Genomic DNA, 26,418 nt, shown 5'->3' with positions numbered 1-26,418 from the left:
TGATGTTGAATCAGTTCTGGCAGATCCCTCCCCAAACCGGAACCTCACCATGGTCAGGAAATTCCCCAAAGGGGAGATCACCCTTCCAGAAGGGGTGGAGGAAGTGGAAATGGGCCTCGTACCCTTCAGGGAAGCGGAAGGATCGGATAGGGGGTCCTTACACTATTCTGAACCCCTGTCGGAGATGGAACCGATGGAAGGAGAAATGTCAGAGGATAAGGGTATTCCCCCTGTCCAGCCCACATTCATAGGCCTGTTTGAATCCCATTTGCTCAAGTCCTTGCTAATCAAGGCGAACAATATTTTGGGCCTGATGCCCCAGTTACCCTCTAATACCTCCCCAGCAGCCTCCAGAGACCCAGAGGATCCTACTTTCAAGCAGCCGGTCGTGGAGACCAAGGTCATTCCTACTCCACTCATTTTCTTCGGCTTAGTAGCAAAACAGTTGGCCTCGTCAGGGCCCCCTTCCGCTCCCTCCAGTCAGGACAAGAGATTCTTTAATCTCGATGCGGATTTCTCTTCCTTGGCACACACCCCAGAGGTGGATGACTTCTTAGTAAGGCTAACATCGCCAGAGGACAAGCAGGCCCAGACGACGTTACGTCGGGCGCATCATTCCGATGCCTGGGCCGTTCGATCAGCCACGGCCCCATCCCTTTCACTCGATCCTCTAATAGATGGCTCCGTCAGTTGAAGCAGTATGTCCCCCCCTCTAACACCAGGGCGCACCAGGACATTGCCACGCTTATGGCCGCAGTGGAATTTGCGGTCAACGCTACCTTTCACTCCGTGAAAATTTCCTCCTGGGCTATCTCCTCTCACGTTACAGCCCGGCGATTGCTTGACTGGCAGGCAGACATTAAGACTAAAGCTGAATTGGCTTCTGTTCCCATCTCGGGAGGCAAAGTATATGGTCTGGCTCCGGAACCATTGTTCATGGAGAGCCTAAGTAAAAAGAAATTTCTCCCATCTCCCTTCACAGACAGGAGTCCAGAATGTTCCAACCCTTCGAAGGGGACCCTTTCGTATCTCCTATCAGGCTCCCTTCTTCCCCAAATTTCAGAGAACCCCGCTCTTTCGACCGGCCTTTCAGGACCGGAGCGACACGGGTGTCAGGAACAGGAGGGGGGTCAACTATGGGAGACCATTCCAGGGCGCAGGAAGTAGATCGTCCTGGCGCCCTAGATAAGGCTTCCAGCCACCTACCCCATTGGCGGGCAACTCACATAGTTTGTCGACCAATGGGGATCATCCGCGTCTGATATTTGGGTCAGGGACCCTGTTAAACTTGGCCTCTCCCTTGAGTCTCAGTCCCCCCCTCTGGAGCATTTCATGGTTTCCCCTCTTTCCAGAGGCCGCACCAAGCGTGTTCTCATAGAAACCACTATCAACACCTCACCAAAAATCGAAGCCATCCAGCCGGTATCATCCTCGCACCGAGGAATGGGATTTTACTCCCTCCTTTTCCTAGTTCCTAAACACTCCGGAGGCTGGAGGCCCACCCTAGATTGAAGAGGCTTAATGTGGTACATCATAAGTTCAAGATGCCTACACTTCATTCCATCCTGCAGGGCACTAGGAGGGGAGACTGGCTCACCTCCTTTAACCTCTCAGAAGCATATCTTCACATTCCCATTCATCCCTCATTTTTCAAATTTCTGAGACCTGGCTACACTGGTCAACTTTTTCAGTACGTGGCCCTTCCCCTTGGTCTAGCCTCGCCCTCGAGGTCCTTTACCAAGGTTCTGGCAGTCCTATCAGCTCACCTCAGAGACTTCACCATCCACAGTCTCTGTTATCTGTATGATATCCTCATCCTCTCTCCTACCAAATGCCACGCCGAAGGGGACACTAGATCCATCCTCTCGGTTCTTCAGGCCCATGATTTTCTTGTACATTGGGAGTAGAGTCAACTTCCCCTCCCACTCGAATAGCTCACTTAGGGGCAGTGATGGACTCAGTTGAAGGGACGGTCTTCCTTTCCCCTGAAAGAGTTCTCAATACCCAGAAATCGGTCAGGAACATTAGGCGAATAAGAAAGACGCCATTACTGGTCGTATCAAAATTACTTGGCAAATTGGTCTCATGCATATCCATTGTTTCCTGGGCCCGGCTCCATTCCAGATCTATACAGTGGTTCCTCCTACCTTATCACCGCTCCGCGAGGGCAATTCGGCTCGTGGCGAAGGTTCCCTCAAGGGTTCTCGCATCGCTTCTTTGGCGGACCAGACCCGCGATCAACAGGGCATCTCTTCAGGAGCCCCCAGGGGTTACTCTCACGACAGACGGCAGCCTACCCGGATGGGGGGCCCATACCCACTTGCTCTCAGTTCAGGGCACCTGGTCAGCAACCGAGGAAGGGTGCAGTATAAACTGGCGGAGGCTTCACACAGTATACCCGGCCCTACGCACTTTCCTTCATTATGCGGGTGCCTCGTACTGGTCCCTGACAGACAACATTACGACCAGGCGCATATCAACCGACAAGGGGGCAGACATGACATCCGTCTCATGAGGAGGCCGGCGTCTCTGTTGCTGGGCGGAGACCAACCTATGGTCCGTCAGGGCAGATCACATCTCGGGAGTCTCAACGTTCGGGCAGACTGGTTGAGCAGGGCCACCTTAGACCAGGCAGGATGGCGCCTTCATCCCTCCCTGTTCAAAATAATAATGCAGAGGAGGCCTCAGCGATATTAGGACACCCCTAGTGGACCTATTAGCTTCCGCTCAACGTCCAGGTACCGAGATTCTTCTCCAGGTACCCCCAAAGAGCAGAGAATCACAACGCCCTAAGTTGGCCCTGGCCCACCGGGCTCTTATCGCAATTTCCCCACTACCGCTAATCCTCAAAGTGATCCTAAAGCTGATCCACGAGAGGGCGGAACTCCTCCTGGTTACCCCGTACTGGCCCAGGAGACCGTGGTTTTGCAGACCTTCGTAACCTTTCAGTGGCCCCTCCCTGGAGGATCCTACCGGACAGGATCTCGCTATCCCAGGGACCTCTTCAGCATCCAAATCCTCAGTGGCTTTAGTTAGCTGTCTGGAGGCTGAGCAGGACCGTCTAAGAAGGGGGGGAGTTTCCAATCAGGTGATTGAGATCATCTCGGCAGCGAGACGGTCTCAACTCCCAGATATATAATGCTACCCGGATCATTTTTTGTAAATGGTGCCACAAATCACACATTAATCCGCTTCCCCAGCGGCTGCTCAAATTTTTGGCCTTCTGGCAAGATGGACTGGACAAGGGCCTCTCCCTCAATACCTTGCGAAGGCAGGAGGCAGACCGATCAACGGTCATTTCTGGTGATCCTATGAACCATTTCATACCACTCTCGTATCCAGGCATCCCGTAGAGGAGCCACCAAGTTTGCATCCTCCAGTGATACACAGACATCCAACCGGGGACCCTAACAGGGTTCTCACGGCACTGTCTAAACCGACTTTCGAACCCCTAAGAGAGGCATCACTTCAATTCCCTACGTTCAAGGTAGTGCTTCTCATACCAGTTTCATCTGCACGACGGATATCTGAAATAGCAGTTCTGTCCGTTAGAAAGAATCTGTGTGTTTTTCCATGCTGATCGGGTGGTCCTGCGACCAGACCCTTCCTCCTGCCCTAGGTTAACTCAGCCTTTCACAGATCACAGGAATTCATTCTTCCTAACCTTTGCCCCAGGCCTTCTCCAGAGAGGGAAAGGCAGTGGCATTCCATCGATGTCAAACGTGTGTTACGTATTTATATCAATCGCACTCGGCCTATCAGGAAGTCAAGCATTGTTCCTGCCATTCCAACCAAAGACGCTGGGTTTCAAAGTATCCCTGTCTACTGTAGGCCCTTGGATCAGAGCGACAATCTCCAAGGCCTATTTAACGCAGGCGCTTCCTGTTCCCAGTGGAACAATCACACATTCTATCTACAGGGAGGCGGCTACCTCGGCAGCCTAGGCCCCAGGCTTCGATACATGATATCCGCTGAGCGGCCACCTGGGTGTCTCCGTCACCCTTTATTCGTCATTGTAAAATCAGTGTGTTTTTGCTTCAGCAGAAGCATCCCTGGCAGCCGAGCCCTTCAACAAGTGGCAAGAGAGCCAGAGGATATTCCAACCCAGACGGAGTCCCTCCCGTGGGACAGGACAGGCTTTGGTATGTCCCACTCTGGATGCTCGCAGCAGCTCTGCTGGAGAATGGGCGTTGGTACTTACCTGATCGCCCTTTCTCGTCGAGCTGCGTAGAGCATCCAGCCCACCCTAAATTGTCCGTCTGGTGGGGAGTTCTGTTTGGCCAATGACTCAATCAGTTAAGTAGTTGTGAGCTGCTACAATAGTTTAGAGGAGATAATAGTGTTTGTCTTCTCGTCTTCATAAAACTGGGGAGCACTACGGAGGTGTCACGTGGAGGAGGAGGAGCGTTCCTCAATTATAGCTCAGCCTGTAAGAGCGGAGACTGGAGCACCTCCACTCTGGATGCTCTACGCAGCTCGACGAGAAAGGGCGTATCAGGTAAGTACCAACGCCCATTCTGCAACGTGTAGAGGAGTGGAGAACTCTTCTTGTGAAATATTTCTGGACTTTCTCAACTGTGTTAATATCAGGTACGTAATGTGGGTTCCAGACTGATGAGCTGTATTCGAGTATTGGTCTAGCAAATGTTTTGTATGCCCTAGTTAGTATTTTGATATTACCAGAGAAAAAGCTACATAGGATTAGGTTAATAACTCTTAATGCCTTTTTGGCTATGTAGTTACAGTGGGCTCTAGCACTTAGAGTCTTAGATCATTAGAGATGAGTACTCCAAGGTCCTTGACAGAATTTGGATCATCAACAAGGTCTTGACTATTCAGCCTGCATTTTATTTTCTGATTTTTTTGGCCAATATGTAAGACAGAGCATTTATTTGTTGAGATTTGAAGTTGCCATTTGTTTGACCATTCTGATACATAGTCAAGGTCTTTTTAAAGGGTAGCAGTATTGTCTGTGGTGTTGAATAGCTTTACATCGTCAGCAAAGAGAAATCAGTTGCTCTTAATATGATCACAGAGGTCATTTATGTAGAGTATGAAGAGAGTTGGTCCTAGAACACTGCCTTGGGGGACACCACTCTTGACAGGTACAGAATTTGATAGGACGCTCCCAATTTTGACCATTTGTTGTCTGTTTGACAGGAATGCTTCTATCCAGTTATGCAGGTGTCCAGAGAAACCGTAGGATTTTAGTTTTAGGAGTAGTTTGTCGTGTACCACTGAATCAAAGGCTTTACAGAAGTCTATGTAGATTGCCCTGATCGAGTTGTGTAATCCATATGTTTTTGCAGTGTAAGAGTTACAGATTGCAGGATAGTTTTTTTCTGAAACCAAATTGTTTATTAGAGAGTGGTTGTTTGTCTCTAAGTGGAGGATGATGGATTGGTTAATAATTGATTCCATGACTTTACAGGTGACGCAGCATAAAGAGATTGGTCTATAATTTTTAACTAGGCTGGGGTCTCCCTTTTTGAAGATGGGGATGACCGTGGCTTGTGACCATAGTTTTGGCAAGGAGCTGGTCCTGAAAGATTTTTCAAAGATTATTGCTTAGAGGCAGTGGATAGTTTTTTTCAGAATTAGGCACATATTCCGTCTGGTCCAATACATAGAGATGGTTTTAGATTGCATAGTGCTTTTTCAACATTGTCTTCTGTAAAATCGATATGTATTAGAACATTGTAGTTGTCTGTGGTTCAACTAGGAAATACTGGGCATGAATGTGTTAAAGACTCTGGCTTTAATTGTGTCATCGTTGCAGTCTTTACCATTAGGTCCTTTCAGGGGTGGGATGGACCTTGAGTCTTTTAGTTTGTTGTTTACAAAATTGTAGAAACCGCGGGTGGAATTGGTGCGTAGAAGGTTTCCTCTTGTTTAATGTGATACTTGGTGCATTCAGTCTTTATCTGGTGGCATAAATTTTTGTATCAGCTTTTGAAGTTGGCAACGTGACTAGATTTGTTTTTCTGCCAAAGTGATCTCTTTTTGGGTTGAAGCTTCCTTATTGTTATGGGTAATCTGTTTTTTCTGGTTTTTGGAGTTGTTATTGGTACATATAGTTTGATGACTTTTGACTTCAAGTAAAAATATGTTGTAATGGTCTTCAACAGTATTGCATCCAGTGAATAGAAATTGCCAATCAAGGGATGAGTGATCATTGCCTATAAGATCATAGTTGCCTTTTTTGAAGTTATAATTGGGGATCACATCGTTGTGTTGATTTTTGTGTGGACTTATGTTGAGTCAATCATGCTGTGGTCACTGTTGGAAAAAGGTTCTTTAATTTGTATTCCGTAAATTGAATTCAAACTATTGCAGAAGATGAGATCGAGGCAGTTGTTCAATCCAGTATTGTTGGTTACTAGTTGTTCCAGTCCCAGGTTTGTTACAGCATTGTAGAAGGTTTGCATGTATGGATTCAGTTTTACATTTGTTTAGGGCCCAGTTAATGTGAGGTAGATTGAAGTCACCAAGAAAGATAAAAGTGTGTGGGCAGGATGTTGCCCATGTTAGTAGTGAATTTAGCTTGTTTACATGTTCGTTGCCATAATCAGGGGCTCTCTAACATAGAAGAATCGAAATGTGAGATATATATATTAAGAAAACATATATATATGTGTGTTTGTGTTTGTGTATTTGTTTCTTTTAAAAGCTCTTTAACAGTCCAGTTAGCAAACTTTGTCATTAGTTTGTTGCTTTTACTTCTCATTTGCAGGCTGGATCTAAGGTGTTAAGAGCATTAGCACTTTCTTGATTTGTGAGTTTCTTTTCCTTCCTTCCTTCCTTCCTTCCTTCCTTCCTTCCTTCCTTCCTTCCTTTCTTTCTTTCTTTCTTTCTTTCTTTCTTTCTTTCTTTCTTTCTTTCTTTCTTTCTTTCTTTCTTTCATGCCACGATACTCAGGGTGGAAAAACAAGATAATGGCCTGCCCCAAATCATATGTCTCCTTGCCTTCCAGGCCCTACCTTCAATATTCAAAGAGAAACATGGCAGCTGTTATAATCATCCGTAATTACAGCAGAATCTACATCAGTGTATTCATTAACCTGTACTTAAGTAGACAAATGGATACTATCTGTATACAAGAAGGCTATTGGGAGACTAAATTTCTAGAGTAGCAATAGCATTTAAATTTATATACTGTTTAACAGTGCCTTTGCAGCCCTCTCTAAGCGGTTTACAGAGTCAGCCTACTGCCTCCAACAATTTGGGTCCTCATTTCACCAACCACAGAAGGACGGAAGGCTGAGTCAACCTTGAGCCTGGTGAGATTCGAATTGCCAAATTGCAGTCAGTCAGCAGAAGTAGCCAGCAGTACTGCACTCTAGCCATCGCGGCTCTTAGCTAGCGCCCAATGTTCAAGTCTGTCAAGATCCTTCTGTATCTTAAGCTTATCTTCTGGAGTATTGGCTATTCCTGACAGCTTGGTGTCACCTGCAAATTTGATGAGTTCACCACCTATCCCCTTGTTGAAACATTGATGAAGATATAGAAGAGTACTCAGCCTAAAAACAGCCCTGGGAAACCCCAGTGCATATTTCCCTCCATGTAGATGCACTTCCATTGAGGACTACACGTTGAGTGTGGTTGGTCAGCCAGATACGAATCCATCTTGTGCTGTTGCTGTCTAATCCACATTTTTCTTTTTTATCAAGTAGTTGGCTACACTTCATCAAATGCCTTACTTACACCTTGGCTCATTGTACCTAAACCTCTCCAGGGAAAAAGGCATTGAGCGGATCAAAACCCGAGCAAGGCAGCTAATCTTTTATCTAATAATTCAGGGAAGTGGGTGGGTGACTGAATTTGTATGAGAAAAAAAATGGCATGTTTTCCAGTATAAAATGTAACAGCTGGTTACATAAATACAGGCACAATTAGTCCTTGACTTACAACAGTTCATTTGGCGACCATTCAAAGTTACAACATCATGGAAAAAGGTGACTTACAACCGTTTTTCCCCACGTACAACCGTTGCAGCATCCCCACGGTCACATGATTTACATTCGAATGCTTGACAAGTGACTCACATTTATGACAGTTGCAGTGTCCAGAAGTCATTTTGTGACCATCTAACAAGCAAAGTCAGTGGGGAAGCCAGATTCATTTAACAACCATGTTATTAATTTAACAGCTGCAGTGATCCACTTAATGAATGTGGCAAGAAAAGTCGTACAATGGAGAAAACTTACTTAATCACATAAATGTTAGGCTCTATTGTGGTCATAAGCTGAGGGCTACCTGTAGTCCTTGACTTATAACAGTTGCTCAAAGTCTATTCAAAGGTACAACCGACCCTTTCAAAATGATTTTCAAAGTAATGATGGCCACACACTCAAGGGTGCTAGCACACACACACACACTGTAATCAAGTGGTTACATTTTGAATGCTTGGCATTCAGCTCACCTTTATGGCCATTTGTGGCATCCTGTGGTCACATGCCCATGATTTTTTTTTATTTTTTTATTTTGCCTTTACCTCTTGTGTCCAGCAAAAAATGGATGTGTCCAGCAGATACTTGAGAAAATGGATTCACTTAACAACTCTCTATGGTGGGATCTTCCACATATGTCACAGCTTTTTTATGGGGAAAATCCAGTGGGTGTTAAATAGCAAAATCTCTCCCTGAAGTTGGAATTTTTGTCTTTACCTGCAGAAAGGAGAGGATGAATATGCCACCATTGACGCTATCGTGGTCTCTGTGGGTGTGGATGAAGAAACCGTCTATGCCAAGTCCACGGCCCTGCAGGTGAGCCAGGCTGGGGCTGGCCTGCTCTCGCCTTAAGGAGTTTGGGAAAGGCGGGGTTCTCGGATGTGTAGTGAGAAAAGGTTTTGATCACCTGCCCTCTTTCCCCCTTCCCTCTCCAGACGTGGCTTTTTGGCTATGAACTCACGGACACTATCATGATTTTCTGCGAAGACAAGATCATCTTTATGGCCAGCAAAAAGAAAGTGGAATTCCTGAAGCAGATTGCAAACAGCAAAAGCAACGAGAATACGAATGGGGTGCCAACAGTCACCCTGCTTGTACGGGAAAAGGTAAATAGCACCAGATTAGCAAGAGCTGTATCACTCAGACTTACTGTATTTTTTGGTGTATAAAATGCACTTCCTCCACCCCCAAAAGTGGGTAGAAATGTCTGTGCATCTTATACAGCGAATGTTGCCGAAGCCCTACCGGCCCCCACCCTTTGGCCTCTGCCTCCCAGCAATTTGCCTCCTTCCAGCAAACAGCCTGTTTTAGCTTCAGCACAGCCTGATTAGAACAAGCAGCTGATTACCGGTTGGATCGGCCTCCTGACGATCAGCTGTTTCAGGTTGCAGAGATTGCCTATTGCGGCCTCCATGTGCCCTGTTTTCAGCCCATTTTAGGCGGCGGGGATTGGAACGGGTGGAAAATTGTCACACGGAGGCTGAAAACTGGAGGCCAAAAATGTGTGCGGTGGCAATAGGTGATAGCAATCCCTGCAGCCTGAAGCAGCTGATCATCAGGAGGCCGATCTAACTGACAGTCACTGCTTGTGCTGATCAGGCTGTGCTGAAGTTAAAGCAGGCTGTTTTCTGCAGGAGGCAAATTGCTGGAAGGCAAAGGCAGTTTTTTTTTTTTTTTTAACTTCCCAAAAGCTATGTGCATCTTATACTTCGGAGCATCTTATACTCCAAAAGATACGATATGTTGTATCACTTCATAGTTGTACAGTGCATTGCCCCCAACAATCTTGGTCCTTATTTTACTGACCTTGGAAGAATGGAAGGCTAAGTCAACCTTGAGCCAGTCAGGATCGAATTCTTGGCTAAGGGCAGAGTTTGCCTGCAGTGCTGCATTCCAACCATTGCCACGGCTCCTCTAAGGATCTCAGTGTTAACATCTGAAATGTACAAGCTTTGGAGAGTTTTGGGAAAGCAAGGGCTACAGTGTGAGGAGGGATCTTTTGTGTGTGTGTGTGTGTGTGAAGGCTAGGGACATGCTGGCTATTTTGAAACAATGGAGTCAAGTATGACTACCACTTTATAAAACCATAGTAAGACCAGACTTGGAATACTGCAACCAATATTGGTCACCATACTACAAAAATAAGATTGAGATATTGAACGTTTGGAAAAAGTTCAGAGAAAAGCAACTAAGATGATCAAAGATCTGGAGACTAAAATATATGAAGAACAGCTGCAGGAACTGAGTATGGCTAGTCTAAAGAAAACAAGAATTAGGGCTGACATGATAGCAGTATTCCAATACTTGAGGGGCTGCCACAAAGAAGGAGGAGGTCAAATTATTCTCCAAAGCACCTGAAGGCAGGACAAGAAGTAATGGGTGGAAACTAATCAAGGAGAGAAGCAACCTGGAATTAAGGAGAAACTTCCTAACACTGAGGACAATTAACCAGTGGAACAGCTTGCCACCAGAAGTTGCGGGCGCTCCATCACTGGAAGTTTTTAAGAAGAATCTAGACCAGGGGTGTCAAACTCGATTTCATTGAAGGCCACATCAGGGTTGTGTTTGACTTCAGGGGGACGTGGGTGGTGATGGTTATGGGGTGTAGCCAGGGTGGGCGTGATCATGGGCATTGCCAGGGGATATGACATAGGATAGCACTTCCACACACATGGTTATATACACTTGAAAAATAGAGCGGAGTATGTTTCTGTGGTTTTAGTTTTTTAATACATACCTGATCACCCTGAGAGAGACCAGATCAAGAAACGGACTCCATAGGAAGATTAGAACTATAAATCGTTGACATAGCCTATAGTAGCAGAATCCTGCATGCCTGAAAGGTAAAATATTTTATCTTTCCTCCCTTTTAAAACCTTCTGAGTCAAGGACGGCCTCCTGCAGCACTCTGGCAGCCAAAACACCCCATTTTTGGTTACAGATGCACTGCAGGCCAGTCCTTTGTTATTGCCAGGCCGTCCCCACGGGCCTTGAGTTTGACACCCGGGGTCTAGACAATCACTTGCTTGAAATAGTATAGGTTTTCCTGCTTGAGCAGGGAGCTGGACTAGAAGACCTTCAAAGTCCCTTCCAGCTCCCTGTTAGTTGGCAGGATTTTCAGGGGTGCAAAAAGGGGGAGTGGCATCCCAGTCGGTCCATCCCTGGAGTACTGTGTGGAATAAAATTAAAGTTTGGAGGGTTGAAATTTTCAGAGGGGGCTTAGAAATTGTTTCTCACTCAGTTCTGATTTTTCTGCGCCCCGCCTCTAGAGCAAGCAACAAGGCCAACTTCGACAAGATGATCGGCGCACTGAAGAATAGCAAGAAAGGCAAGCGCCTTGGGGTCTTCAGCAAAGACAAATTCCCCGGGGAGTTCATGAACAGCTGGAATGACGCTCTCAGCAAGGAAGGCTTTGAGAAGGTGAGAACAGGCAATTCTGGGGTGAATGACTACTTGGGGAACACGGGGTCTTTACTCACCTTCCCCTAACTCTTCTGCAGGCGGACATCAGCGCTGTCGTGGCCTACACCATGGCAGTCAAAGAGGACGGTGAACTCGGCCTGATGCGAAAAGCGGCTGCCATCACCTCAGAGGTCTTCACCAAGTTCTTGAAGGAGCGAGTCATGGAGATTGTGGACGCTGATGAGGTAAGGGGAGAAATCTGGTCACTAATGGCTTCTGGGTGAAATGGAATATTATGGCCTTCTGGAAAGTGGGAGAGGAGCTTTTTACATATTATGAAGGTCATTTTTCTTCCTTGAATCTAATCATTGTTCTTTAACTGTTTTCCCCACACAGTGTGGCCATTGACTAGCAATAGCACTTAGAAATAAATAACTCTTTCATCATGCTTTACAGCACTCTGAGTAGCTTACAGAGTTAGCGTATTGCCCCCCAACAATCTGGGTTCTTCATTTTTATTCAGAAGGACCAAGGCTGAGTTCAACCTTGAGCTGGTCAGGATCTAACTTGGCAGTGGGCGGAGTCAGCCTGCAATACTGCCTTCTAAGAATGTCTAGTGGAGATTCTCCACCATTCAGGTAATGGTTGTCCCAAAGGTACTTTTTTTCAAGAAACAACTGGACTTTCTGGTTTTTTTCTTGGAAGATGTTTCGCTTCTCACCCAAGAAACATCTTCAGCTCTGACTGGAATGGAAGGATTGATACAGATGGTCATTTGCATCCTTTTAGAGAGCCGGTAAGGCCACTTGAAGGTTTATCTGTGTCCTCAGGGTTACCTGAATAGTGCAAATGGGTGTGGAACCTTCTTAGCTGCAGGATGTTTTTCTGCCCTGTGTCCCTTCACTGTTAAACACATGTGCATGCTGTCGGGGATAAGTCTGTGTTGTCTTCACCTCAAACTGAAGTGCAAATGGTTCCTGTAGTCTGGAATTTTTCTGGAAATCCTCTCTACACTTGTCTTCAATAGTGAAGATCCTTCCATTCCCCACCATCCAGTCAGAGCTGGAGAAGCTTCTTGGATTAGAAGTGAAACACCTTCAACAAAAAAACCAGAAAGTCCAGTTGGCTCTTGAAAAAAGCATCTTTGGGATGCCTTCTAAGAACTGCATCACCATGGCTCCCTGGTGGACTAGCTTGTCCTTCTGCTTCCTTCTCCTCTCTCAAATTGGGCCCGATGCCATGTCAATGCTTCATCCGTACATATCCTGGTTCTTTAAACTGGGGTGTCCTACTAGGGCATCACAGTTGTCCTGATTTTCCCAATGGGTAATAAAATTACACAGGACTGTGCTAGCTGCAATGACTTTTTCTTTTAAGGGGCAAGAGAAAGAGTTGATATTTTTAAATTCAGGAGCTTTCTCACTGCTCTCTGATTTGCTATGCCTGCCTGACAAATATTGGCCAAAAGCCTGGCAGTTCTGTGGATCAGTCTTCCTCAAGTCCGTTGGATGCATCGCAGCTTCTTTCAAGAAGCCCCTTTTTCAAGTATAATTTGTGGGGACTTTCCCCCCAATGTTTGATGACCTCCCAATTTTCATCATCTGGCAGAAAGTACGGCACAGCAAGCTGGCCGAGTCTGTCGAGAAAGCCATCGAGGAGAAGAAATATCTCTCTGGAGCTGACCCTTCCACCGTGGAGATGTGTTACCCCCCAATTATCCAAAGTGGAGGAACTTACAATCTCAAGTTCAGTGTTGTCAGGTAGGCAAATATGTATAAATATTCGCTTTTCCTAGGAGTCCAATTATTCTATCGTCAGGTCGATGTGTAAATGAAGTTTGTGGAGTTAACCCTCATGTTTTCTGAATGAAATCATACGCAAACAGATTTAGAACATAGAATAATAGAGTTGAAGGGACCTTGGAGGTCTTCTAGTCCAACCCCCTGCTGAAGCAGGAAATCCAATACTCTTTCAGACAAATGGTTGCCTAGTCTCTTTTTGAAAGCTCGCAGTAATGGAGCACCCATCACTGTGTTTTGTTAGTACTTTGTAACCAGTCACGAACAGGTCATAGTTTGCCATTAAAATGAATCCTGTTCACAGATCTGATGTTCATAATTATAAGAGGAATTACACAGTCTACATTCCTCTTCCACATAGAATGGGAAAAGAAAACAAAGAAATTAAAAATATAATGTGCATAATTATAATAGGAGTAATTCTACAGTCCATATTCCTCTTTCGCACAGAATAGTGAGACAGAACATAGAAGATATAAATACTTTCATTGGATTGGCTTTTATTTACTCATGCCATGTTTCCATTTGCTCCTTCAAGAAATGCCTATGGAGATTCTCAGTTATCCAGATACTGGTTATCCCTAAGGTGCTTTTCCAAGAGGCAACTGGACTTTCTGGTTTTACTTTGAAGGCATTTCACTTCTCATCCAAGAAGCTGCTCCTGCTCTGCCTGGGTGGTGGGGAAACGGAAGTATTTATACTCCCTGCAGAAAGCTGGCCATCTGCATCCTTTTAGAAAGTCATTGAGGCCACTTGGAGTCCCAAAGGTGCTTTTCCAAGAGGCAACTGGACTTTCTGGTTTTACTTTGAAGGCGTTTCACTTCTCATCCAAGAAGCTTCTTCAGCTCTGACAGGTCACAAACCACAGTGACGAGTCAGAACTGAAGAAGCTTCTTGGATGAGAAGCGAAACCTTTTCAAGGAAAAACAAAAGTGGTTGCCTCTTGGAAAAAGCATCTTTGGAATTGCTCCTTCCAAGAAATTCAAGAGCAACGTAAATCGTCAGAACGAGATCTTTAACATTTCAAATGCTGTGCCAGTGTCCTGTTTCTAACCTTGGTCTCTCTGCCCTCAGCGAGAAGAGCTACATGCACTTTGGGACTGTCACTTGTGCCATGGGCATACGTTACAAATCGTACTGCTCCAATCTGGTGCGCACACTCATGGTGGACCCGCCTCAGGAAACCCAGGACAACTATGCTTTCCTGCTGCAACTGCAGGAGGAAATGCTGAAGGAATTGCGGCATGGTGAGTGGGAAAGAGCTGGAGACTCATGGATGCTCCACACCGTCTCACCAAAAAGAGCAGTCTCTTCTCTAAGGGGGGCATCCTTCTGGTCCTCTGATCTGCTTCCCCGTTGGCATTAGGTGCAAAGCTGTGCGAGGTCTACACCGCTGTCATGGATATGGTGAAGAAGCAGAAGCCGGAGCTCTTGAGCAAAATCACCAAGAACTTGGGGTAACCAGCTTTTCCTCCTGAGGAACTTCAGAAAGTTAAGCTCAGATGTGTAGTGTGCTTCAGAGAACCCAGTCCTTTCTTCTTCTTCCTTAGGTTTGCCATGGGCATTGAGTTCCGAGAGGGATCCCTCGTCATCAATAGCAAAAACCAGTACCGCCTCAAGAAAGGTAAGACTCCAGTAGGCAGGCCCTGTGAAGTAATGGGGCAGGTCCTATGTCCTCAACTAAATCCATCAATCAGAATAGAACTGGGAGGGTCATTGGAGGTCTTTCTTCTAGTCCAACCCACTTGCTCAAGCAGGAGATAATATATCATTTCCATGATACTATATCATTTAAGAAGAGATTTGTCAAGTCTTTTCTTAAAAACCTCCAGGGATGAAACACCCACAACTTCTGAAGGCAAATTGCTCCACTGGTTAATTGTCCTCACCGTTAGGAAGTTTTCTCCTTAATTCCAAGATGTGTCTCTCCTTGATTAGTTTCCAGCCATTGTTTCCTGTCTTGCTTTATGGGTGCTTTGGGAAATATGTTGACCCCCTCATTCACTCTTAACAAGCATTATTAGAGACCCCACACACCCACTTTACAGCCTGTTTCTGTTGCTCCACTAATAGTTTTGAACTATTTCAAGCAGGATTATAATGTTATATGGGTCATGTAATAATATATGTGGGTATATGTACAATTTATAATAGACAGGTTTTATATATACATATGTTTATGTATATGTATGTATAATATGTATGTGTGTGTGTATACACACGTATTTACACATGTATATAATATACACACATATATACATAGACATGTATACGTGTGTGTGTGTGTGTGTGTGTATGTATGTATGTATATATGTGTGTGTTTTCTTTTCGCGGGTGCTTACATGTATGGCATTCAGCTTTGTTCGTCATTTCCCACGTCATTGTAGTTGTGCTTTTAAAGTTGTAGCAACGTTTCGGCAGAATCTCATCTGCCATCATCAGGCTTCTGTATAGTGTTCGTCTGTGAGTCAGACTTTCACAGCTGTTTCTGTAAGCTGAATACCGTACATATAAATACCCGCGAAAACTTAAGAAAACGTACGTATGTACATACATACATATGCCCATATATGTGTGCGCGCGCGCGCACACACACACACACACACACATACACATATTCATTCTTGTTTATGTAGTGCAGTTACCAAGGCTTTTCTTTACGTGGGACACCAGAACGTGACAGCACATTGGAGGTGGTGACCTTTGAGAACTGTATGCAACGAAATTTTATTTTAATGTATGTCAATCAGAGTACATTCAAAGCAACAATAAAGTTGCTCTAAGGAATCCTAAGTCACGTAGACCTTTGTGGTGGATAAAGAGTTCAGAGTCCCCTTGTAGGTAGCTTATTGACTGGTGACACTGTGTTCTCTCCACCCAGGGATGGTGTTCAGCCTCAACGTTGGCCTCTCTGACTTGCCCAACCGAGAGGGGAAGAAACCTGAGGAGAAAACTTATGCCCTGTTCATTGGGGACACTGTGTTGGTGGAAGAGGTGAGTGCAAGGGCAGAGAGAAATTAGCGGGAGAGTGACTGGAGCAGCAAGCAAAAAAAATTTGGAAAGATTTGGCTTTTTTTCCAATGAAGGAGTTTCTTCTTTTCGTGATAGTTCTCCCCTGCCAAGACACCAGTTCCTCTACTGTTAAAAGCCTAGGTTTAGGGACACATTCACATATTCCATATATTCTACATATAGGAGGTCCTCGACTTATAGCAGCAGTTTACTTAGTGACCATTCGAAGTTATAACAGTGCTGCCAAAAAGGGACTTTATATTTGGTTTTCACACTTATGACTGTTGCAGGTTACGTGATCAACATTCAGATGCTTGGCAACTGACTCATATTTATGACAGTTGCGGTGTCCCTTGGGTCATGTGATCCCCTTTTGTGACCTTCTGACAAGCAAAATCGATGGGAAAGCCAGGATTACTTAATAATGGTGTTACAGACTTAACAACTGTACTGATTCACTTAGCAACTGTGGTTAGAAAGCTCGTAAAAGGGGGCAAAATTCACTTGTCTGTTTTAGCAACAAATTTTGGGCTCAAGTGTGGTCGTAAGTCGAGGACTGCCTGTAATCTATCTGGCATATTTTTTAATCATCCACTTAATGGCCCCATAATCCCTTGTGGGGTGGAGTCTGAGCAACTGAATGGAGCTGAGTGTTTACTGCCAGATGCCCTTCCTGTCGCCAGCGCTGAGTTTTTTTCAGCAGATATATTCTCAGTGTGCCCAGAGAGAGAAATATCATCTTCTGCTACCTAGGATTGAACTCACAGCCTCCTGATTTTGAGGCGAGAGCTCCACCTCTAGGCCACTGAACCACTCTCTGATATATTTTTTAATGAATTCTAATATTACGCTCTGAGTATTAGAGGAAGGAAGAAAACTCAGAAACTAGTCTTTGAGTTTCAGGAAAGAGAGGTGAAGTGGCAGCTGGAAAACATTAGAGGCAGATTGTCCACTTTCAGAAAATTCAACCCAAAAACTCCTGTTCTCTTTCTATTCGCGGTCTACTGCAGGTAGTCCTCTACTTATGACCACAACTGAGCCAAGAAAATATGTTGCTAAGTGAAATGTTTCTTAAGTGAGTTTTGCCCCATTTTATGACTTTTCTTGCCACCTTTGTTAAGTGAATCACTGCAGTTGTTAAATCAGTAACACAGTTGTTCAGTCAACCTTGGTTCCCTCTTGACTTTATCAGGAGGTCGCAAAAGTTGATCACACAACCCTGGGACACAGCAACCATCATAAGTAGGAACCAGTTGTCCAGCATCTGAATGTAAATCACGTGGCCATGGGGATGGGGCAACGGTCATACGTGTGAAAAACGGTCCGAAGTCACTTTTTTTCAGTGCCATTGTAACTTTGAACGGTCACTAAATGAACTGTTGTAAGTCAAGGACTACCTGTAGAAGGGCAAACGCTAATTCCCAGCTGAGGGAAGGAACCCCGGTTTGTCAGGAAATCCAGCCTGCAGCTTTTTCTCTGTTATGTCTATAGAGATTCTGCTATGTCTATAGAGATTCTCAGGCATCCAAGTCCCAAGGGTGTTTTTTTCCAGAGGCAACTGAACTTTCTGTTTTTCCTTGAAGACATTTCGCTTTTCATCCAGGAAGCTTTTTCAGCTTTGACTGAATGGTGGGGAATGGAAGGATTTATATTCCTTGCAAACAGCTGGGCATTTGCATCCTTTTAGAGAGCCATTGAGGCCACCTGGAGGTTTATCTATGTCATCAGGGTCACGTGAGTAGTGCAAATGGGTGTGGGTGTGTGTGTTTCTCTGCTATGTTGTTTTTTTTTTAATCCTCAGGATGGCCCAGCTACTCTCCTCACGTCTGTGAAAAAGAAGGTGAAGAATGTCAGCATTTTATTAAAGGTGAGTCCGAAACTCGACAGGGTCCAGAAAAGCAGAAGAGCTTTAAAGGACTTGAAAAGGAGCGCAGGGGAGAACACGCCTGTCAGCTCTAGATTCCTTTCCTGTTTTGGGGGGGTGGGGGGGGTAATGTCAGTTTTTTGGTTCTCGGCCACGTCCTTTCAACAGATAAGGGCTTGGTGGGGGTTTTACATTTTCAAACGAGTTTAAAAAAGGCATTTAAGAACCATGATGAGAACGTTTTTCCTAAAACTTGCCTTTTAGGCATGAATGAGCTACGTTTTATGAGAAATTTCTAATACGGTAGTCCTTGACTTAGGAACAGTCGCTTAGCAACCACTCAAAGTTATGACAAGCCAACTAATTTTGTCAAGTGGGCCCTTCCACATGATCATATGACTGTATTTTGGGCACTGGGCAACTAACCTGGATTTATGGCTGTTTGCACCATCTCATGGTCACGTGGCCAGATGTTACAATGTCTGTCCAAAACCGGCCCATAACGAACCATTATGACTTTGGCATTCACTTAACGAACCCCAGAAAACGGGTCATGAAATCAGGCCAGTCACACAGGGTGATCTGCTTTGTGATCCTGATGGGCAGGCTTCACTGCAATTAGAAATCAAGGACCACCTGTATTGCATATTACGTTTGGATGTGAAAATTCTGCCCTTTTGAAATAAAATGCCTGTTATGAATATTTATGTCGTTTTTCTCCTTTTTGTCACAGAAAGAGGATGAGGAGGAAGAGGAAGAAGAAGATGATACGGAAGGAATCCTCCTCGGTCGTGGTTCACGGGCAGCCCTGCTGCCAGAAAGAACACGGGTAGAGAAATTTAGATGGGTTGAGGGCAGAGGGGGAGGGAGTTGTATCATGTAACACTGAAGAAAGTGTCTTCACATGAGATATTGCTTAGCTCAATGGTTGGACCATACTTCCTCAAGCTCTTTCCCTCAACACACACATATACCGCACAACTGTTGGGACTATAACTCCCAAATTTTTCTGCCTAGCCAACGGCAGGCCAAGTGTTGTGGATGTGGACAATCTAGTGCATAATTTCAACCTCCAACAGCCGGATCAGATGAGGAGGAGGCGTGGAAGTCAGGATCAGGATCAAGGCAAGAGCTCCAAGTGGGAAGAGGGAATGGAGATGTCAGAGAGACAGATAGGCAGAGCCTGGGCCATCCGTCAGCCCTCTGATGGAGAGTCAACAGCCTCCAGGTCTGGAGTTGGCTGATGAGGAAGAGGAGGAACAACTGGGTCCAGTGCCTGATGCATGGATGCGCAGAAGGCAGAGGAGAGCAGTGGAAATCTACAGGCTGGTCCTTGGGAAAGAAGAGCCACTGCTGCTAGAGAAGCCCCACCCTAGTTCTGGGGATAAAGGGCAGGGGGCGGAGATGAATAGGTGTGGCAGACAACTATTCATCTCTCTGCCAGACAGACTTGTTAGCTTGTGGTGAGAGAGAAACTTTTTGCTGGGGTTGCTGGCACTCCTAATAAAGGAATCATTGCTTTAACTTCAGAGAGTTTGTCGGGTTTGGGGAGCTGGGTCAGAACATCAGGTCACCAAAGGTGGAGGTAGTAAATTGAAGGAGGGATGGAGAGAGGGATCAGGGCAGCAATCATTCCATCTTTCCAGAATGAGCTGACCGCTGAAGAGAAACGACGGGCACATCAGAAAGAGCTGGCCATGCAGCTAAACGAAGAAGCCCGGAGACGCTTAACGGAACAAAAAGGGGAGCAGCAGATCCAGAAGTAAGAATTGTGTGCCGTATGGGTTTCTCCTGTTTCGAACCTGGGGGCCATGTTACATATAATAGCTGAAGAGCCACTCCTGGTCACATGGGACAAGAAAGCATCTCTCTTTCCAAAAAATATTGGAGCTTATCGATTAGAAGGAATATTTGTAGCTCAGGGTTGAATGTTGGGGTCCTTCATAGTTTCTGAGATGGGTGGTTTCCATTCTATCTGCTTCTTCGCAGGGCCCGGAAGTCAAATGTGTCCTATAAGAACCCGTCTCTGATGCCTAAAGAACCTTACATTCGGGAAATGAAGATTTACATTGACAAGAAGTATGAGACTGTCATCATGCCTGTTTTTGGCATCGCTACTCCATTCCACATCGCTACCATCAAGGTACGAGGACTTCGGTTCCTGGGCTAGGCTGGGAAAAGGAGGCTGACTCAAGTCTTAGGAAGGTTCAACTCAGTAGTCGCAGGAGCAGATAATGGCTTTGAAAGGGAAACTGCTGAAATGTAAATGTTGTGTTGCCCAAGGAAAAAAATAAACAGAGGGCATTTCTTTGTACGGTTGTGGTCTTAGGAGAGGGCTGGGCATAGAAAGGGCCACCCTGTCACTGGAGGAGTGGAGACATTCAAATATTTCGGAGTGTCCTCTCCTCTCTGGAGGAGAAGAGGGGATCTACCAGGGGTGGGATTCGACCGGTTTGGACTGGTTCAGACGAACCGGTAGTTCTGGTGATCATTTGGCCCACCCGCCCTTGCCCTTTTCCTGTGCTTTATTTCCTCATTTTTGAGCACAGCTGATTCGCGCGGCAGAGCGGTTTGCCACGCATCAGCTGTTTTACTCATCAGGGATGCAGCAGAAGGTAAGCATTATAGCTAAAAGTGGTCTTTTCTAAATGCTGGGGGCTCACGCAAAGCACACGTTTGGCTCACATGCAAAGCGCCGCTCACTGAACCGGTTGTTACACCGGTTGAATCGCACCACTGGGGTCAACCTATTTACCAAAGCACCAGAAGGCAGGATGAGAAGCAATGGGTGGAAACTAATCAGGGAAAGAAGCTCTTAAAATAATTATTCTGGGAGCTCCATCTCTGGAAGTTTTTAAAAAGAGATTGGACAGCCATTTGTCCAGACTGTTATAAGGCCTTCTGCTCGAACATGGGGTTGGACTAGAAGATCTCGAGGATCCTTTCCAACTGTGTTATTTTTTTGTTATTCTGTTTTTTTCGTGCAGAACATCAGCATGTCGGTAGAAGGTGACTACACTTACCTGAGGATCAACTTCTACTGCCCGGGCAGTGCCTTGGGTCGCAACGAGGGCAACATCTTCCCCAACCCAGAAGCTACTTTTGTAAAAGAAATGTGAGTTAATGCCTCCCCGGGCATTGCAATTTAGAAGGTTCTTACAATGTTATGGCAGTTTTTGCGTTTATACCTCAGCTGCAGGGCTGGTATTCTTTAGTTGACTTTGAATTGTCTTGGGTGGGAGCCCATGCCTCGATCACCTTCTTGGATATTGTGGATCTAATGAATGGAAATTCCTAAAGGTCGAGACCCCAGGCAATCTCCTTCCCCCTCCTTCATGCTCCTAGCAGCCCAATCAAAGATACCTTCAGCGTCCTCACTGGTACCCTGCTAATGCTAATGCTGCTCTTCCTTCAGAACATACCGAGCATCCAACATAAAAACTCCTGGGGAGCAAATGGTCCCAGCACTCAACCTCCAGAATGCCTTCCGTATCATCAAGGAGGTGCAGAAGCGTTATAAAACCCGGGAAGCTGAGGAGAAAGAAAAGGAGGTGAGCTAAGTTTCCAGGCAAAGCATCTCCCAAAGATGGCTGGAGAAAATGAAGCGTGTTTGGAGAGAAGTCAACAACCAGGAGAGGGTACCTTTAGAAGACACAGAGGCTCTGGGAGCAAAACCAGTTGAACGTTTTACTTTTTCTGCAGGGAATTGTCAAACAAGACTCTCTGGTGATCAACCTAAACCGCAGCAATCCAAAACTGAAGGACCTCTACATCCGTCCCAACATTGCCCAGAAGCGGATGCAGGGATCACTAGAAGCTCATGTCAATGGTAATTTGCAAAATGCATGGGACCGACTTTTTTGAGGCCAGGTAGCTCAAAAGCAGAACATAGAAAGAGGTTCTTCTGGGCTTCGCCACCATCTCTTGAGCAACCCCTCCCCTGAAATTTGGCCAGCCAGCCTGCCCAAGATCGTGTCTTCCATATTTCCATGCCCGAGAGGTGTGTTGGCTCTAGCTTAATGATGCTGGAGATGGTCTCTGCTCCAGAAGTTCGAGCCCCAGCACCACATCGCAGGCTGAACTCCCGTCACTCACTTCAGCTTCTGCCCATCTAGCAGTTCAAAAGCATGTTCTAAGCAAGTAGATAAATAGGTACCACTTTGGTGGGGAGACAAGTTGGTGCTTTGTGCAGGTGGTCAGATTCCTGCTGGCTTCTGAACCTTCCCGATTGCGACACCCGTTTGCAAGGCAGCTCCAGTTGAGGAATGATGCTGCAGGAAGAGATATTTTTCTTTCTGGTGCGAAGCTTGGCTCATCCTGCTATAGTGCACCTCAGGAAGCATGCAAACATCTCCCACAACAGAGCTAGTCAATTGGCAGCCAAACCACTACTCTGCGTTCACATTGTACTCTCCTGGCTAATGAAACAATGCCGTACTCTTAAATAAAGTAAATAAAAATGGATCCCCATGCCTGGGAAAGTTCTGCAGGCATTTCCAATCTGATGACCCAGATTGTCCTTTGCCCCTCATTGCAGCTTTTCCTTGACAGGTTTCCGTTTCACCTCCGTGCGGGGAGACAAAGTGGACATCCTGTACAACAACATCAAACACGCTGTGTTCCAGCCCTGCGACGGAGAGATGATCATCGTGCTTCACTTCCATCTGAAGGTATCCTTACGCCTTGGAGCTTGGAGAGGGTGGAGGGCTGAGAAGATCCTTACAGGTGTATTCTGACCCAGCCTTCACGAGCCCCAGTAAAACAGCCTCCTCATGAGGACAAACTCCTTTTTTTTTTTTTTTTTAGAAAGGCAGGAATACACGGCATTTATTGACAAAGCTCCCAGGTCACCCATCCTTAGGTGATTCACAATCAGGGAGCCTCAATTAGCATTTCAGTCCTGATCAACCTGGATCGTGGCAAGGAAATCCTGACAAGGAATCCGCCAAAGTGAACTCTTCTGGAGCATGATGCTTGTCTCTGACAACTGCTCCTCCCACACACACACTCCTTATATCCCAGTCAGGGAGGAGCTTGTCAACGTCTCCTTGGATAGCTAGCCCTTGGTCCTACGCTGATCTCCTCTCCAGACTCAACTGCACCAGGGGTGAAATTCAACCACCTTGCACCACCTTGGGAGAGGTAGTAGGGATGATTAGAATTGGTTGGCCCCGCCCACGCCTGCCCTCCTTCCTTTTAGAGACTGAGTCCCACCAAGCCACGCCCACAGAGCCGGTCGGGAAAAATTTTGAATTTTATCCCTGAGCTGTGCATATGCACATCTGGGACAGGCCCCAGCTGCTGCTCCTCACTCAGACCCCGAAAACAGCTGTCTCCGCCTAAGCATGAGTAGGTGGGCCCTGCTCTGCCTCTGGCTTTTGAGACTCCCTGCTCCTCAGCCTTCCTCAGGATCCAATGGTAACTCAGGCTCCCCCTCCATCTCCTCTGACTCATCTGACTCTGCTGGCAGTCGACAAACCACAACAAGGTGGAAGCGGGTAACAAGGCCAGACAAGGCCCTCGGTTTTGTTTTGTTTTTCCTCATTATTGCAATCTGCTGCTTTTGAACTTTCTGCAAGCCCATGCTTGGTGGTTCGCAATGTTGTGCAAATCCTGAAAATGGTGGGTGCATCTCTTACCTAATGCAGCCTCACGTTGAGAAGTTTGGCCCATCATTTACAGTCAGGAGAAAGCCATTTCAGCCCTGTTTGTTGCTCTCCTTGTTACCAACAAAGAAAGACATTTATAGCTCTGGGTTGAAAGGAGGGATCCTTGGTGCTCTCTGAGCTTGGTTGTTTTATGGAAGATGTTTCATGATCCAAACTAAATAACATCATCAGTGCTAGTGTTTTACTGGCTAGTGTATCACTAGCTCTGATAATGTTACCTAGTTTGGTAATGAAATGTCTGCTAGAAAACAACCAAGCTCAGAGAGTACCAAGGAGATCTTATTCTCCCCCCACCCCACCCCCAATGTTCAGTAGAAGGTAACTCCCACTCTTACCTAAGCACAGATTTTCCATACTATAATTCTGTGCAGATCTGAAACTTTTACCAGTTCTCTCTTTGCCCTCTAGAATGCTATCATGTTCGGGAAAAAACGCCACACGGACGTGCAATTTTACACAGAGGTGGGCGAAATCACCACCGATTTGGGCAAGCACCAGCACATGCACGATCGGGATGACCTATACGCTGAGCAGGTGAGGAGAGGCTGCTTGAACCTCTGGGGAGGTGGGGAGGGGACAGGGAGAGCTGGAAGCCGGGAGACCAGTTGGGGGCCATGTTGACTGATTGATCTTTGCCCCAGATGGAACGGGAGATGAGACATAAGTTGAAAACAGCCTTCAAGAATTTCATTGAGAAAGTAGAAGCTCTAACCAAGGAGGAATTGGAATTCGAGATTCCTTTCCGAGAGCTGGGGTAAGGACCGTCAGTGGACTGTTAGCTTTTGTTTGAGTCCTGGAAGAGGATAGATGGATGGCGCTCACTTGAGAAAGGGAAAGGGTGTGCAGGCTTCAAGGTACATTGAGATAGGCTATAGGCAGGTAGGTTTAGATCAGGGGTGTCAAACTTGATTTCATTGAGGTCCGCATAAGGGTTGTGTTTGACCTCGGGAGGGCACGGGGGGCATGGCCAGGGTAGGTATGGCCAGCTTGACATCACTGTCTGGGGTTGCCTGTGTTGGCCTGAGCGCTCTACCCGTGAAAATGGGCTCCCGAGATTTGTTTTCAGTTGCGTCGGCCTCCTGCAACCTTCTGCCAGTGATAACTGAACATGCAGCCCTCTCAAGTTCTGTTTTCACTGACAGAGGCACTGCAGCTGGACCTTAGCTGTTTCCAGGACCAGATCTAAGAACCCTGTGGGCCATATCAGGCAAGTTTGACACTCCTGGTATAGATGAATAGACAGATAGATGAGAGAAAGAGACAAGGATGGATGGATAGATGATAAGTAGATAGATTATAGATATAGATAGATGGGTAATAGATAGTAGAACTCATCTAGATGACAAGCCAGAAGTAAAGAACAGGACCACTGCACACAGTTGAGTAAGGCCATACTCAACTTGACTTACGACCAGTTGCTTACGACTTAACGACCCTTCAACGAAGTTACAAAATACCCCATTGAGGTACTTATGACCCAGTTCCAAAGTTCTGATCAGGCCACACCCACAGACACGCCCATGATCATGGAACTCCATATCAAGCATTCGTAAACCAGCCTATATAGATGGCTCAGTAGCATCCCTCAGTCAGATGACTGCATTTGAAGATGTTTTTACAACCATGACATTTGCTTTGCCGTCGCCGTGTTCACTTGATGACTGCAACAAAAAGGTGGTGAAATGGGGTTAGTCAAGTGGGTGACTAGCTACACAAACATCATGACTTATGACCTGTAATGGTCAGACTCCATTACAATGATAAATCAGGGACTATCTGTATGTTGTAATTTTTTTATTCCACTCCACCCCACTCCAAGGCTCCAATAAGTTGTTATTGGGTGAGGAAAGAAGACTTGCGACTAGTGCCAGGAAATAATCCCTATAAAAATGTTCCTAGATTCAGAAACAAGAAACTGCCTATCAACACAAACACTGCAACTGACCCAGACCTTTTAAGGCAGCCACACCTTCCTCCAAGAACGCACAGTCGTTTTACAGAGTGATAGGCACAGGTGAAGTTTGCTGTGTGCTCTGACACATCTTCCTGCCTTTGTAAAAGAAGAGCTGAAAAGCTTTGCTATTCCCCAAAAATAAGACCTATCCTGAAACTAAGACTTAGCATGTTTTTACGTGTGCACCTAAATATAAGCCCTATCGCCAAAATAAGCCCTACTTCAGGGCCTGTGCACCTGGCTGGCCGCCCGTTCAGTCTGATTGGTGCAGTGCCACGACCATGAGGCAAGGTAGCGGGATGCAGCTGCCCCGCGCGCCCAGCACCTGCTTACCTCAGGGTCCCTGCAGCCAGGTCATCTGTGCCCCGACAACTGCATCATGGCGGCAGCACCAGTAGGAACCGGCCCACTTTTTCTACTTTTGGGGCTTCAATGGAGCAGGAGGCCAAGCGGCATGTTGGTGCCTCGGCTATGAGGCAAGGCAGGTGTCAGGGCATGGATGGCCTGGCTGCAAGAGCCTTGAGGTAAGCCATTGCGGGGTGTGGGGCACCCCCAACCTTGCAGCAGAAGCACTGGCACACCACGCAGTTTCCTGCCCCACTGTGAGCAAGCATAAGAAGTGGCATACCATACATTGGGAAAAAATAAGACACACACACACACACGAAAATAAGTCCTAGTACTTTTTTGGGGTCCCAAAAGAAAATAAGACCCTATCTTATTTTCATGGAAACACGGGTACAATTTATTAACATGGTAGGGCTGGTCT

General features: G+C 46.1%; 1 protein-coding gene across 1 annotated transcript in view; it reads left to right on the top strand.

Annotated features, from left to right (window-relative positions):
* Positions 1-26,418, top strand: part of SUPT16H (SPT16 homolog, facilitates chromatin remodeling subunit) — a 42,440-nt gene that overhangs the window by 8,780 nt on the left and 7,242 nt on the right. The window contains exons 2-20 of the mRNA XM_087945877.1: positions 8,673-8,765; positions 8,885-9,062; positions 11,221-11,369; positions 11,450-11,596; positions 12,960-13,111; positions 14,225-14,397; positions 14,517-14,607; positions 14,701-14,774; positions 16,032-16,144; positions 17,964-18,029; positions 18,760-18,855; positions 19,673-19,788; positions 20,016-20,169; positions 21,014-21,141; positions 21,442-21,577; positions 21,729-21,855; positions 22,578-22,696; positions 24,104-24,229; positions 24,337-24,449. Of these exons, the coding sequence (XP_087802003.1) occupies positions 8,673-8,765; positions 8,885-9,062; positions 11,221-11,369; positions 11,450-11,596; positions 12,960-13,111; positions 14,225-14,397; positions 14,517-14,607; positions 14,701-14,774; positions 16,032-16,144; positions 17,964-18,029; positions 18,760-18,855; positions 19,673-19,788; positions 20,016-20,169; positions 21,014-21,141; positions 21,442-21,577; positions 21,729-21,855; positions 22,578-22,696; positions 24,104-24,229; positions 24,337-24,449 (2,351 nt within the window). The remainder of the gene's footprint in view (positions 1-8,672; positions 8,766-8,884; positions 9,063-11,220; positions 11,370-11,449; positions 11,597-12,959; positions 13,112-14,224; positions 14,398-14,516; positions 14,608-14,700; positions 14,775-16,031; positions 16,145-17,963; positions 18,030-18,759; positions 18,856-19,672; positions 19,789-20,015; positions 20,170-21,013; positions 21,142-21,441; positions 21,578-21,728; positions 21,856-22,577; positions 22,697-24,103; positions 24,230-24,336; positions 24,450-26,418) is intronic.

The sequence above is a fragment of the Notechis scutatus genome, chromosome Z (assembly GCF_049901735.1).
Source record: "Notechis scutatus isolate UNSWTSFEM ecotype Mainland chromosome Z, rNotScu1.2, whole genome shotgun sequence".
Taxonomy (NCBI): Eukaryota; Metazoa; Chordata; class Lepidosauria; order Squamata; family Elapidae; genus Notechis; species Notechis scutatus.
The sequence above is the reverse complement of the archived record's forward strand: the minus strand, read 5'-3'. Positions and strand labels throughout refer to the sequence as shown.